This window comes from Prinia subflava, chromosome 7 (genome assembly GCF_021018805.1).
Source record: "Prinia subflava isolate CZ2003 ecotype Zambia chromosome 7, Cam_Psub_1.2, whole genome shotgun sequence".
NCBI lineage: Eukaryota > Metazoa > Chordata > Aves > Passeriformes > Cisticolidae > Prinia > Prinia subflava.
The window spans coordinates 1,871,896-1,885,792 of NC_086253.1; the positions used below are offsets into that span (position 1 = coordinate 1,871,896).

General features: G+C 61.2%; 2 protein-coding genes across 3 annotated transcripts; one reads left to right on the forward strand and one right to left on the reverse strand.

The window, feature by feature from the left end:
* Nucleotides 1–52: 52 nt before the first annotated feature.
* Nucleotides 53–8,081, reverse strand: AUP1 (AUP1 lipid droplet regulating VLDL assembly factor). Of its 2 annotated transcripts, XM_063401338.1 has the most exons (12): nt 7,923–8,081; nt 7,495–7,632; nt 6,962–7,112; nt 5,687–5,874; nt 5,419–5,491; nt 3,320–3,393; nt 2,516–2,582; nt 1,860–1,965; nt 1,592–1,738; nt 1,296–1,456; nt 1,073–1,161; nt 53–250 (listed from the first exon to the last, which is right to left on the reverse strand). In XM_063401338.1, the coding sequence occupies exons 1-12, from the start codon at nt 7,970–7,972 to the stop codon at nt 202–204; spliced, it is 1,293 nt and encodes a 430-aa protein (XP_063257408.1). In that variant the 5' UTR covers nt 7,973–8,081; the 3' UTR covers nt 53–201. The 2 variants fall into 2 exon arrangements, 1 of the variants encoding a protein (XP_063257408.1); XR_010080904.1 differs by lacking the exon at nt 53–250 and having other exon boundaries at nt 3,325–3,393.
* A 283-nt stretch (nt 8,082–8,364) lies between these two features.
* Nucleotides 8,365–13,884, forward strand: HTRA2 (HtrA serine peptidase 2). Its single transcript, XM_063401341.1, has 8 exons — nt 8,365–8,792; nt 9,574–9,778; nt 9,866–10,060; nt 10,174–10,206; nt 10,580–10,688; nt 11,098–11,167; nt 13,196–13,291; nt 13,527–13,884. The coding sequence occupies exons 1-8, from the start codon at nt 8,422–8,424 to the stop codon at nt 13,690–13,692; spliced, it is 1,245 nt and encodes a 414-aa protein (XP_063257411.1). The 5' UTR covers nt 8,365–8,421; the 3' UTR covers nt 13,693–13,884.
* The last annotated feature ends 13 nt before the right edge of the window (nt 13,885–13,897 follow it).

A 13,897-nucleotide genomic window follows, 5' to 3' on the forward strand; every position in this document is an offset into this window, starting at 1 on the left:
CCGGTGGCCCCGCCCCTCGCCCCGGTGCCCGCACAGCCCGAGCCGCGCCGGACGCTGCCGCCATTTATTTCCACCGCCAGGGGGCGCCCCCGCCCCGCCCGTCCCGTCCCGCCCGCGCGGGGCCCGCGCGCTCCCGGTGCCACCGGCCCGGCCCGGCCCGGGGCTCCGGTCAGGGGTTGCCACCGGCCCGGTCCGGTCCGGTCAGGGGCTGCCGCCGGCCCTTGCCGCGCCGTGCTTCTCAGCGAACCGCCTGCGGGAGAGAGCGCCCTCAGACACCGCGGGGCTGCCACCACCCCAGGGACCAACCGCGAACCCACCCGGGGATCGCCCATCCGGCCAGGAAACAGCCCCGAGCGACCGGGACCCGGGACCCTGCAGCACCACAGGGCCCGGTGCTCCCTGGCTGCACGCTGGCTCTGGTTGGACCCGTTTCATTCCAAGCTCGCCTGGAGCCCAGTGAAAGGGGTGGAGGCAGCAGGAGCTGCTCTGGGAGAGCCATGGGGAGGTACAGTCCCTGCTGGGGACGATCCCGATGGAGCATGGATCAAGTGAGGGCTGCCAGGGCTGCCCACAGCAGCTCACGGTTCCCCAGGACCACTCACAGGAGTGCCCATGCCCCAGCAGAGCCCAGCCAGGTTTCCCAGTCAGGGTTTCCCACCAGGATGGTCCCCTCAGCACCACCCCGGCCATCCAGCACCCAACAAGCCCAGGCACACTCAACTTTCCCTCAAACACATCCTCAATTTGTGTCCTCCTAAACCAAGACCCACACACCAGAATTGGCCTCTTGTCCCAGGATTTGTCCCTGCACAGAGATCAAACTGTGCCTCACACCAAGGAGGATGAACGGCGCTGCCCCTGGTGCCAAACAGGAATGTCCTGCCCACACCGAGGGTCCCATGGTGCCAGTGGGAGCTCAGAGAATTCCCATCCCACGGGGCTCCAGACACGAGTGACACTGGAGAGCCCCGTGCCTGGGGCACCTCGGGTGCTGCAGGGGCCGGGATCTGGGGGCTTGGGCAGGGGGAGATTTTGTGTGGCCCTGGCAGAGGGAGCTGTGGGGGGCTCTCACCTCCTGGCGTAGTCGTACAAGGCTCGTTTCCTCTCCTGCAAGGACAGGTGACGCTCCACGGGGGATTTTGCAAACTGCTTTGTAGCCGGCTAGAAGAGAAGGCACAGGAGCCATCAGGAGACAGATGAAGCCACCTCCTTGGTGGCTCTGGAAGCACCTGGCATGTGCTCCATGTCCCTGGCTGGCCCTGTCCCCAGAGCAGGGAGGCACAGCCCCAAAGTACCTTGGAAGAAGGCGCAGCCACAGAGCCCTGGATGCCAGAAGCAGCTGCAGCCTGGGAGGTAGACGGGGCAGGCAGGTCTGCAGTCTCTTTACTCTCAGGGAAGAAGGGAACTCTCCCCTCCAGCAAGTTGGCAATGGTGGTGTCCACACAGTTGGTTTGGACTGCGGGGACAAAGGGACACGTTAGAGATCAGGACACTCCATCCTGGTTGCCACTGTGCAGTGGGGACAAGGTTTCTTCTTTCAGACCACAGAAGGTGCCCCCACGTCCCCGCTGCCACCCCAGTCCCTGCTCACCCAGGTCTGTCCTGATGACCTCCAAGGGCACGTGAGGCAGCACCTCCTTGACCTGCTGTGCCATGGCCACGACCCTCACGTCCTCGGGAGCACCCCCAGACAGGCTGGGGGGCACCCTGGGCCGGGCTGCCGTGCGCTGGCTCACGGCTGTGGGACAAAGGAGAGTGTAAACAGGGTGAGGGACTAAAAGTGGGTTTGTCACTGAGAGCAGAGAGCAGCCCCCACAGAAGCAGAGCCTGGGCTGAGGTTCCACAGCCAGGACCCCCACCTGGGGCAAAGGGCAGCCGTGACGTGTGCCTCAGCCGCTTCATGTGCTCGGTCCTGTCGGCAGCGGTGATCCGTGTGGATACCACACCCAGCTCCATGGCCAAGAGCTGTGGAACAAAGAGGAGTCACATACAGAAACACACAAAAACACACAACACACACAGCCCAGGCAGCCTCTCCAGCTGGGGAGCACGTCAGGGGTACAGGAAGCCATGGTGAGGGCAAGAGGGCTGAGAACTGGTTTCTCCAGGGCCTCTGGGATGCATTTCAGTGTTGCAGAAAGCACAAGAAGGACCAGGAATAGCAATATCATCCTGTTAAAACAGGCTGACCAGGAGATATGAGATGTCTGGAGCTGGGAAGTACCCAGCACATACAGGCAGGGTGGAGAAACAACTGCTTTGTTTGACTGGTGGCATTATAAAAAGGGGGTGAGAGGTTTGAACTCCATAGGAAGAGCCCTGACAACTGCAGAAAGGCTCCATGTGGGTGGCAAATAAGCCATGAAATAACTGAGTTCTTACAAGGGGCAGTAAATATGTACCAGAGCTCCCACCACACAAACACACCCAGAAATGCTCTCTGCACCTCTGCCTGCACCCTGCTCACCCCAAGGTGCAGCAGCCCCTCACATCCCTCTCCCACACCCCTTCCTACCTCCTGAACTCGGAGCGCAAAGTCCTCGATCTGCTCGTCCGCTCGTCTGGGGACAGACGGCATCCACCTGAGGGGGGACAGCAGCAGGTGGAGCCAGCCCTGCTGGGGACAGCCCCTGGGGACACCCTGCCATGGGCAGCCATGCCACCCCTGCCTCCATCCTCCACCCACGCCTTTCCCCACAGGAGCACCAAACCCCAACACCCACTCCCAAATCCGGGACGAGGCGGAAGCCAGAACTGGCTCACTGGAGCTCCGTTAGCCCTCAAGTGTAACACGAGGGACCTGCAGCTCCCAGAAAGGCCTTAATGAGGATCTGTGGCCATTTGCATGGAAGCAGAAAACAGGTCACCCAGAATCCAGGCAGATACAGCCAGGGAAAGGCTTTCCTTTGCTGAAATGCACCGAGCCCTACATTTGATTCCCAGTCCCTTCCACTGCCCTCGTTACAGCGAAGCCACTCAGCCAGCCTGGGCTCCCCCAGGCCCTGGGCAGGGGTCTGGACCACCCCACTCCCAAGGGACTGCAGGGACAGACAGAGACACTGGGGGCCACCACTGCTGGGCTGAGCAGCCCAGCCTCAAAAATACACCTGGGAACTTGAACTAAACACCTGGAGAGACTGAGACTCCTCCCCTTCCCCAGCAGGAACCAGGAGCCCTCTCCACATCAGAAGCTGGTCCAGGAGCTGGATGTGGCCAGGCCCAGCTGAGGCAGCCAGGGAGGGAGCTGTCACTGCCATGGTGACACCACGGCCCTGCCCACCCTCAACCCTGCCCCAAACGGAAGAGAGAGACGTAGTACCTTACTTGATAAACTGTGAAGGGAACAAAGAAGGTCCAGAGCAGCTCTGCGATCCAGGAGGAGTCAGCCACGCTCTGGGGAAGAGAGCACAGTGAGATCCCACCCGTGGAACAGGAGCTGGTTCCACTGGGGAGGGGGGTGGGCAGAGCACGCCTGAGCTGTGGCTGGAGGATGGGGAAAGTGGGAACAGCAAAGCCAGGGCAAGCAGGGCAAGCGCCAGGGCAGCTTCACCCGCCTTGGTCATCACCAGTTTTCACTGCTCCTAGAGAAAACTTCCCTGCCACTAAGACAGCAGCAAGGCTTTCTCTCAGTATGCCCACATTCCCCACTAGTCTGTGCCTTCAGAAAGCATCAAAAATGCCTGAAAATCTACTAAAGCTTCCTCAGAACCCTTAACAGTCCTTCCTTATTCTGGTGGCAACAGCCTCTCTGTGGTGTCCCAACTCCTGTAAGGTCTCCCAGGTAACAGAAGAAACAGCCTCAGCTTGTGCCAGGGGAGGCTGGGGTGGAATACTGGGAAAATTCCTCCTTGGAAGGGTTCTCCAGCTCTGGCACAGCTGCCCAGGACATGGGGACGCCCCCATCTCTGGGGGGACTTAACAGCCCTGTGGATGTGGCACTTGGGGACATGGTCAGTTGTGGCCTTGTCAGTGCTTGGGGAATGGTTGGACCCCACAGGCTCAGAGGGATTTTCCAACCCAAATAATTCTGTGACTCCCAGAAAGGCTCGTGCCTGATTTATTCCACAGCCTGGGAAGAGGAGCTGTACATGAGAAAAGCCCTGAAAGCCCAGCCACGAGGGGAACAGAGAAGCCTCATCTGGATAAACAGAACCTCAGAACCCCAAATGCCCAGAGTGAAGCCCACAGCCAGATTTCAGCTACACTGCCTGTGCCAGAAAACAACACCCTCCTGCAACATTCCATGCAACTGGAGCTGGAGAAAACCCTTTAACCCCAAACTTGGTGTTTGACCCAACCCAGTGCCTAATATACATTACACAATTATATAAGAAAACTTTCTATAAAACAACAACTAAACCATTCAAAATATCACATCTCCAACCCTTCCAGTTTCTGATGGTTTAAAATCACCCCAGAAATCCACCAGGATTTACTCAGCCAATGTGCAGGAAGCCCAAAGTCCTGCTCAGGCTCTGGAGGTAAAATGTGAGCCAAGAAGTGACTGAAGGTAACCAGCATCTCCACACAGACCTGCTGTTCTCCCTGACACACACGAGGGAAGGGATGCACACACACACAACTTGTTACATCTCAGAACTTCTCAGAGGAACCAAACACACAAAAGTGTAAGATACTCCTTGTAAACTGTCCAGAACAGAAAAACTGTCCCACTTCTCTTGAGAAGTTGTTCAAAATATAACTCATCCTTATTGCTAGAAAACTCCATCACAGACCCTTGTGGCCTGCCTCAACTGTGTCTCAGCATCCCTGGCCTGGCAGGGGTTAACAAAGATCTGCCAAATATTCCTGCAGTTCCCATCCCTGCACACATCCAGGTGACTTCTCACCCTGCCAGGGGTTTCTTGGCTGTGTCCCTCAGAAACACCAGACCCACGAGTGACAGCCATGACTGGCAACTCTCTGTGGTCACCAGATCATGAATAATAAATATCAAAAATAAGAAATTCAACAAAGCTTCGCTGGGAGGAGTTTCCCTGCAAGGCCTTTGGCAGTGCTGCCATTGCCCTCGTGAACTTTACCCTTGTGTGGGGCTGCTCTTGCACCATGTCCTGTGTCTGTGCCTGGGCAAGGCTCAGGAGCCTCCAGAGCCCTGCACGACCTTTGGCACGGCACTGACTGCAGCTGGTCCTTCACAGCAGGGAACTCACCAAGAGGAGAGCAGCCTGCACTGGCCATGGTAGCCAGAGGCACAGTGACAGCCAGCTGGGCCACCAAACATCTGTCAGACTGGCCAGTGTAACCAGCAGAGTCCTGACTGCTCAAGTTCCTGGGAAAGGCACTGGGAACAGCGTTAGCCCTGAGCAGCTGGTTCCAGGCCACACCACAGGCTCCAAAGCAGGGGCAGAAAGAAAAGCTGTACCCAGCTCACACCCTGTCCCTGTGCCCACCACTCACCACAGCCACCAACGGCCTCCGGACCTGCAGGGCAACGGGCTGGACCTCATCCAGGATGGAGAAGGGCCAGGAGCTGGAAGGGAGGAATTCTGCAGTGAACGATCCTGGAGACACCTCGAGCCATTTTGTCACAATACACCAGAGCCATTCCCAGCCACCCTACCTCGGGAATTCCCGCTCCCCCTGCCTCAGGAATTCCCGCTCCCCTGCCTCGGGAATTCCCGCTCCCCTGCCTCGGGAATAGCCTCGGGAATTCCCGCTCCCGCACCTGAAGCGGAGCAGCCCGGCCCTGCCGTTGGTGGCCGCCTCCTCTGGGAACAGCAGCAGCGGTGGGTTCCCCTGGTGGGCCGAGTATTCCTTCAGGGAATCCACCAGCTCCGCACGGCTGCCTGTCACTCCCAGCTCCATGAATCCCCGGGACCAGCAGATGAATCCCGGGGCACCACTCAGGGCAGGCTGCAGGGAGAACAGGAGTGAGGAGGAAACGCCGCCCTGCCCACCCCTCCAGGTCCTCCTGCCCCTCCAGCCCCACCCTCCCAGGTGACAGAGGTGACAGAGCTCCTGTTCATTGGCAAAACCCCCTCTGGGACTGAGGGTGACAGCACTGGTGGCTGAGGACAAACACGTTACTGCCAGGCCTCAGCTCCAGCCCAAACTCCGCAGGAAATGGATTCCAAATCATCAGTTCAGACTGTGCCCTGCCTGCCAGACACACGCTCTCCCAGCTGCCTGTGCCCCCAGTGCTGCTACAGCAGTCCCTGGCACACTTGGAAGGACACACACGGCCTCCAGGAGCCCTCCCTCTCCAGGCCAGGGGTAAATCAATGGCTGTGCAGGACACAGGAGCCACCCAGAGCCTGCTGACTCAGGAACTCCACACACAAAGAGTTTTACAGGAGAGCAGGGACAGCCCAGAGCTACCCAAGCACCACTGACAGCTCCCTCAGCACTCTCCATGCACCCCCTAAAACTGCCCACACAGTGCTGGGGAAAACCCCACAGCCAGCCCTGCCCCTCATCCAAAAGGGCACAGAAGGAAGGAGCTGCTGGGATCTGCCCACTCTTGCACTGAAATCAACAACTCCTGCTGCTCCTCACCCTTTTCATGCAGAGCCCACGAGTGACACTGAGCCACAGAAAACACCTCAAGCTTAACACCCTGAGTTAATAAATCAGATCTGGATTTATCTCCAGGATCCAAAAGAGCCTAGAGAGAAGCTGGAGAGGGAATCTGCGCCAGAAACTGGAGTGACAGGACAAGGATTAATACATACAACTAAAAGACGAGAATTTTAGGGTGGATACTAGGAAGAAATTTTTGGGTGTGAGAGTGGCGAGGTTGCCCAGAGAAGCTGTGGCTGCCCCTGCACGTGTCCAAGGACAGGGCTTTGAGCCACTTGAGCTGGTGGAAGATATCCCTGGCCATGGCAGGGAGTGGCACTGAGTGGGCTCTAAGCTGCCTCCCACCGTGACCACTGCAGCACCAGCGCGGGCGGAGCCGCCCGTGCCCGCCCTCGGGGAGGAGCCGCGGCCGCGCCCTCACCGTGTTGCAGGAGGTGAGCAGGCTGACGACGTTGTGGTCGAAGGGGGTGATGTGGTTGGCAATGAAGACCCTGGCGCCGGCCCCGCGCAGCCGAGGGTCGCTCTGACGCACCAGCAACCCCAGCACGGAGCACATCACACGGACAATGAACCTGCCGGGGAACAAGGATCCTCCTCGAGCCCTGCCGTCCCAACCACTGCTGGGTGACACGACTAGGAGGGACCCAGGAATTCTGGCGGCTGGACAAACGACACCAGCACCAAAAGGAAATGGCACGTCTGGAGCGGGAATTGGTGTGGGGCTGGGAGTGGGACGAGGGCAGCAAGTGCCCACAGAGCTCCTGAGCAGCGCACCAGGCTGATCTGCGAGCTCCAGACCAGCCCCTGAGCACTCCAGAGGTGGCTGCCAGCTCCAGGCTTGGCAGAGGAGTCCCGAAGGCACAGCTCCCCACAGATCCTTCAGTTCGGGACCCCCAGGGGCCGGGGCCACCCCAACCCGCCCCAGGCAGCAGCCGCAGCCCCGGGGTCACGCACCGGCGCACGACGCTGTCGGGCAGGGCGCAGCTGACCAGGAACACGTGGACGCCGATGAAGACGCGCAGGACGAGCAGGCAGAGCCCCACGGGGGCGTAGAGCAGCAGGGCCAGGAGCAGGAACCCATCGGTCGGGAATCTGCAGGGGCAGAGAGCGGCCGGGGCCGCCTGAGCGTGGCCGGGACGATCCCCAGGACCCGCCCTGCGGCCGCCGCTCCGCGTGGCTCTCCCCAGCGAATCTGCCAGCCCACTGCGGGCACACCCCGGACCCTGCCCGGTGCTCCCACGGGTCACCCCGGCCTTCCCCGCGGCGCTTTCGTGAGACACCCCCGCCCTCCGCTGGCCCCGCGACCCCCGCCCGGGGTTCCCGCAGTTCTCGCGCGGTTCTCCCGGGAGTCCCCACGGCGCGGGCCGCGGGCGGGCGCTCACCGGTGCGAGTCGAAGAGCCGCTCGGGGCCCGGGGCCGCGGGCGGCTCCATCCCCGCCGTGCCGGCGCCTCACGGCCGCCCCGCACCCGCCGCCATCTTGCCCGCGGCCGCGCGCCCGGCCCGCGCGGGGCACGCTGGGAGCGTGCCGCCTTCCTGGTCCGCACCGCGCCGCCGCGGCACTCTCGCTGCGGCCGCGGCCCTCGGCGGCTCCGGCGGACTCGGTGAGCGGCTCTGACAATGGGGCTGCCCTGATCCGCTGTCGCGCCGGTTATCGGCACATCTCGCTGCCGGCAGGATGGTAGATTCCAACGGGACTACAGCTCCCGGCGTACCCCGCGGCATAACGCGCTTCCGGCAGGCCCTACCTCGGAACTACAGCTCCCGGCGTGCTCCGCGGTGGAGGACAGACCCCCTCCGGCTAGTTCCCGCCTCAGGACTACAACTCCCGTAGTGCCCCGCGCCCGGCCCGCCCCGGCGGGGCGCGGTTTCCGCTCGGCAGCATGGCGGCAGCGGCGCGGAGGGTGCGGATCCGGTGGATCCCGGTGCCACCGGCTGTACAGCTTTGGTGCCGAGCGCTGACCGGGACCGCCGAGCCACCGCCGCCCCCTCCTCCTCCTCCTCCTTCCCATCCTCCGCCGCCCTCCGCTGGGGGCCGGTCTCTGGCTGCGGCGGTGGGCGCCGGGGCAGCGGCGCTGCTGCTGCTGTGGGCCCGGGAGCGCCGCCGGCCCCCGCTGAGCGCCGCCGTGCCCGCCCCGCCGCCCGCCTCGCCGCCCACCCCGCCGCCCACCTCGCCCCGCGCTGCCTTCAACTTCATCGCCGATGTGGTGGAGAAAACGGCGCCCGCGCTGGTCTACGTGGAGATCGTGGGCAGGTACCGGCACCGGGAGGGATTCCCCTCCTCCCTGTGCGGTGTGGCCGCGGGGCCTCTGCTGGCCTCTCCTGAACCGTCCCGAAGGGTTCCCACAGATGCCTCGGGAGACGCTGACACGCGGCTGCCACACGGCGCTGCCACTTCCCTGTCCTCCGGGGCCGTCTGGCGGAGCTGCCTGCCAGGCTGCCCCGTTATTCTGCCTGGGAGCAGCACTTGGCATTTCCCTTTGAGCTGTTTCATGTTCTCCCCGTCCAATGCCTCCGGCCTCTCTTAGCACCTCTGTGCAGCAGCTCTGCCCTCGAGCTCGGTGACTGCTGCTTCTATCTTGGTGTCACCTGTGTGCTGTGTCACCCTCTCTGCCTCACAGTGTGAGGAGGCATCAGCTGGTGCTGCCCCTTCTCTGGGTTCCATCCCGTTTCCCTTTCACATCACCTGATGACCAGCAGAGGTTGGGGTGATTGACCAGAGCTCAGAGTTGTGAGTCTGCTCCCACTATCAGGAAACGTTCCTGTGGCCTCTCAGGTGTTTGTTACCTGCTCCAAGGCTGGGCTCCGTGTCTTCTGGCCTTGTCCCTGCACAGGTCATAGCCCCTCCTGCTCTTGCATGCTTCTGTTCCTGGTGGGATTGTACCTTTGTGGCTGTGCACAAGCTCTGGATTCCTGCTGCATTCATGCCAATTCTGTGCAGATTGTTGGGACAGGGAAGGAATTCCCCCACCGTGCCGCTGCCTGCTCACCCTCGCTGCTCCCTGCTGCCTCCCTGACGCGTGCCTTCCTTGCAGGCACCCCTTCCTGGGCCGGGACGTGCCCATCTCCAACGGTTCGGGCTTCCTGGTGTCCCCGGACGGGCTGATCGTCACCAACGCGCACGTGGTGGCCAACCGGCGGCGCGTGCGGGTCAAGCTGGCCAGCGGCGACATGTACGACGCCGTGGTGCAGGACGTGGACCAGGTGGCCGACATCGCCACCATCAAGATCAAGCCCAAGGTGCGCGTGTGTGGCGGGGGCGGCGGGAGGTTGGGGTGTCCCCCTGTGTCCCCCTGTGTCCCCTGCTGACCGTCTCGCTCCCCGCAGCACCCGCTGCCCACGCTGCCGCTGGGCCGCTCGGCCGAGGTGAGGCAGGGCGAGTTCGTGGTGGCCATGGGCAGCCCCTTCGCCCTGCAGAACACCATCACCTCGGGCATCGTCAGCTCGGCGCAGCGCGGCAGCCGCGAGCTGGGCCTGGCCGCCAGCGACATGGAGTACATCCAGACCGACGCTGCCATCGATGTAAGGGACACGGGGACACTGGTGGGAGGGAGCACAGGGGTTCTGGTTGCTCTGGGATTGGCCTCAGGATGAGGCTCTGGTGGTTTGCTCACACTGTCTCTCTTTTGCTGCAGTTTGGGAACTCCGGGGGCCCCCTTGTCAACCTGGTGAGTCCTGCTGCCTGTCCCCTTGCTGGCCGGGGCAGGGATGTGCTGTGGGCCCCTTGCTCTGTGGGAGCGCTTGTGGGTGCTGGGAGGATTCCTGGAGGGAGGAGGGCTAAGCCTGGCGTGAGAACCCTGTGCAGAACCTGAGGCAGCTGGAGCTGATGGGGCTCTGGTGGAGATGAAGTCTGGCTGTTACTGGCAGGGCAGAGGCAGGGACTGCGTGGACTCAGCCCCTGGGTCCTGCCCAGCCTTGGCAACGTTGGGACAGCAGCCTGGGATGGGCGCGGGCTCACAGGCAGGACCCCAGGCTGGTGCAGCAGTTCCCCTGCTCTCTACAGTGACCCAGGCTGGGTATCCCAGTGCCCTTTCCCTGCAGGATGGTGAGGTGATTGGCGTGAACACCATGAAGGTGACGTCGGGCATCTCCTTTGCCATCCCCTCCGACCGGCTGCGGAAGTTCCTGCAGAAGGAGGAGCAGCGCAAGAGTGAGTGGGGACCTCCCTGGAGGGCTCTGGGGAGGAGGATGAGAGGGAAACTCGGGCACAGCTGAGCTCTGGGCCCTTCTTCCTGAGAAAGGCAAGGAGAGCAGAAGAAAGCTTTAGAGTCCCATCTGGTGCCACAGGAAAGCTGTGCTGCTCCTGCCCTGTCTGGTTTTCCTGTGCCACTGGGGAGGGACATTCTCTGTCAAAAATCTGACAAACCAGGGAAGCCAAGTCACAGTGCAAAATGCATCAGCTGGAGTGCTCCTGCTGATGTTGGGAGCTGGACTGAGCTGTTGTAGGCATTTGGAATGGCTCTGGATGCTGCCAGCCCCGAGGGCTGTGAGGGCTCAGCCCAGTTCTGAGCACATCTCTGTCTTCCAGCCATGACATTCCATGTCCTTTCCTTCCACAGGCTCTTGGTTTGGCAATGGAGAGACGAAGCGCCGCTACATCGGGGTGATGATGCTGACCCTCACTCCCAGGTACCTGTCCTGAGGTCAGGGGCCAACAGACTGGTCCTGTTGGGGCAGGGATGTATGGGATCTTCCCAACCAACCTGGTTTTGGGAGGATTGTCTCCACAGCTCAAGCTTTTGCTTTCAAATCTCTTTGTGCTTGTGTTGTGGTTAGACTCCCAGCTGGCTCAGGGGTAAATTGGAAATTTGCAAGTTTCTACTCTGGTAGCAAAGTGTGTGAGCAGATAAAAAATGCTGTCCCTGACAGGAGGGTGGAGCCAGGTGGGGGTCAGGCTCTGCTTCCAGAGAACTGGGGACAGGACTAGAGGAAACTGCTTCAGGTTGTGCCAGGGGAGGTTGAGGTTGGATATTGGGAAAATTCCTTCTTGGAAAGGGCTGTCCAGCCCTGGCTTATCTGCCTAGGGCAGTGGTGGAGTCCCCATCCCTGGGGGGATTTAACAGCCCTGTGGATGTGACACTTGGGGATATGCTCAGTGGTGGCCTTGGCAGAACTGAGGAAATGGTTGGACTTGATCTTAAAAGTCTTTTCCAACCCAAACAATTCTGTGCCCATATCAGCAAGCAGGACCTGTGCTCTCATGTCTCAAGGACACCACCTGCTCTGGTTCTTTGGCTCTTGCAGCCACGTTTAAGGGACCTTCAGCTGCCTCGTGGGGCTGCTGTTGTGCCTTGCTGAGCAAACACCTTTTGGGGCTGTGCTCTCCCCTCCTGGAGCTCTGGTGAGTTCCCCAGTGCCCAGCAGATGGTGCTGGTACCCGGCAGAACCCGAGGGACGTGGGAGGCCAGCCCAGCCTCCTCCTGCTTCCCTGGCCACGCTTGCAGGGACTGGCTCTGTCAGGAAGCAGCGTGAAATTCCTCGGACGCGAATCCTGGGATGCGGCTCCAGCTTCCGCACAGCCCCCGAGCCGGGCCAGGGAAACCGCCTGACTGCCAGGCTCGTTCCCAACAAGGGATTGCTCGCCCTGGAATCGGGTCACTGCCCTGAACACCCTGGACCTTTCCATCTGGAAGCCTTGCCCTGGCACAGGAAGGAGAAGCTCCATGTTGGGCACAGACCCCGTTGTTCTGTCTGTGGTGCCCAGGCCAGATAAGAGGCAGTGGGCACAGAGACATGTGAGAGTCCACAAGAAATCCCTTCTTTTACTGTGAGGAGGGTGCTCAGGGCCTGGCACACACTGCCTGGAGGGTCCTTGGAGATCCTCAAAACTCAGCTGGGCACAGTCCAGAGCAGCCTGCCCTGCCTGAGCCTGCTGGGGGTCGGGTGAGATGAACTTGAGAGGCCTCTTCCCATTTTTGCTGTGTGAAATTGGGAAGGAACAGGAGCTTTCTCTGGGGTGTGGGACAGCACAGTGGAGTTCAGCATGTACCACAGCCACGTGAGGAACCCTGACTGACTGAGCAGGGACCTGACAGGAGCAGAGCTGGGCAGAGACTGAGTGTGTGGGTCTGCAGGGATTGGAGCTGATGCAGTGTTTGAGGGAAGAATGCTGTCACTCCAGCTGGAATGCTGCATCCACTTCTGGATTTCCTTCAAGACGGGTGAGGAGCAGTTGGGGAGAGTCCAAAGAGGAGCTGTGAGAGATGCAGAGTTTAAATTTGGATTAGAAATCCTAAAATCTGTGGGAAAGTTGGAGAAACTGGTTGTTTAGTCTCTAGACTCAGGAGGAGAGCTCTGCTGACACGTCTGGCAGGAAGAGGGGCACAGCTTGTGTTGTGTATCCACCTAGGGCAGAGAAATGAAACTGCAGCAGGGGAGGGGCAGGTCTGACCCTGGGAAGGGTGATGTGATGTGGAGATGTGCATCACCACAGCTCTGATCCAGCTGGCAGCTGCTCCGGGGGTTTCCAGCTCTCCCTGGTGCCATTGGGATCCTCGTCCTCTTGTTTTGACAGGGGGTGTTTGGGGCAGCTGTGGTGCAGGGACACAGGAGGGGAGGTTCCCTGCCTGCTCTCCAAGCCTGTGCAGCTGCAGGGAGTGGGGTGGGAGCCCTGCTCTGCCTCCAGCTCCATCCCTGATGCTGATGTTCACTCTGCAGCATCCTGGCAGAGCTGAAGCTGCGTGACCCCACCTTCCCCGACATCTCCTACGGCGTGCTGATCCACAAGGTGATCATCGGCTCCCCGGCACACCAGTAAGTGCTGCCCTGTGCCTCAGGGGCGTGTGAGGGAGCATGTGTGGCGTGTGTTTTGCTCCAGAGCAGCAGAGCTTGCAGCAAAAACCACCTGGGGACCTTTTCCCAGGCTGGCTGTCCTGCTTGGCCAAGCGCGGCTGTAGAACCCGTGGTGCCACAGCTCCTGCTGCACTCAGAGCATGACACCGAGTGTCTGCCTCACCCTGTGTGTGCTTCCCCCACCTTTTCCCCGCAGGGCAGGGCTGAAGGCCGGGGACGTGGTGCTGGAGATCAACGGGACGGCGTCGCGGCGCGCCGAGGACGTGTACGAGGCGGTGCGGACGCAGCAGAGCCTGGCGCTGCTGGTGCGGCGCGGCTACGACACGCTGCTGGTGAGCGTGGTCCCCGAGGCCACCGAGTAGCACAGAGCGCTGCCCCGGAGCCGAGGGCAGGACTGAGACTGTGTCCGTGCTGGCCAGGCAGAGACCGAGAGCTCGTGCAGGGCTGCAAGGGGCCAGGAGAGGGGCCTGTGCTTGGGTGGCTTGTGGTGCAGCCATTCCTCTCTATACTCCAATAAAGCACTTTTCTAGCGGCCCCCAGGGCCGTGTCGCCTCCTTCCCTGGTGGA

Coding starts and splice junctions, on each gene's coding strand:
- HTRA2 (XM_063401341.1), top strand. CDS start 8,422: ATGGCGGCAGCGGCGCGGAGGGTGCGGATCCGGTGGATCCCGGTGCCA. Junction 10,061..10,173: donor AGACCGACGCTGCCATCGAT/GTAAGGGACACG, acceptor CTTTTGCTGCAG/TTTGGGAACTCCGGGGGCCC. Junction 13,292..13,526: donor ATCGGCTCCCCGGCACACCA/GTAAGTGCTGCC, acceptor TTTTCCCCGCAG/GGCAGGGCTGAAGGCCGGGG.
- AUP1 (XM_063401338.1), bottom strand. CDS start 7,972: ATGGAGCCGCCCGCGGCCCCGGGCCCCGAGCGGCTCTTCGACTCGCAC. Junction 2,583..3,319: donor TTCACAGTTTATCAAGTAAG/GTACTACGTCTC, acceptor GTCCCCCCTCAG/GTGGATGCCGTCTGTCCCCA. Junction 1,966..2,515: donor TTGCGCTCCGAGTTCAGGAG/GTAGGAAGGGGT, acceptor TTTGTTCCACAG/CTCTTGGCCATGGAGCTGGG.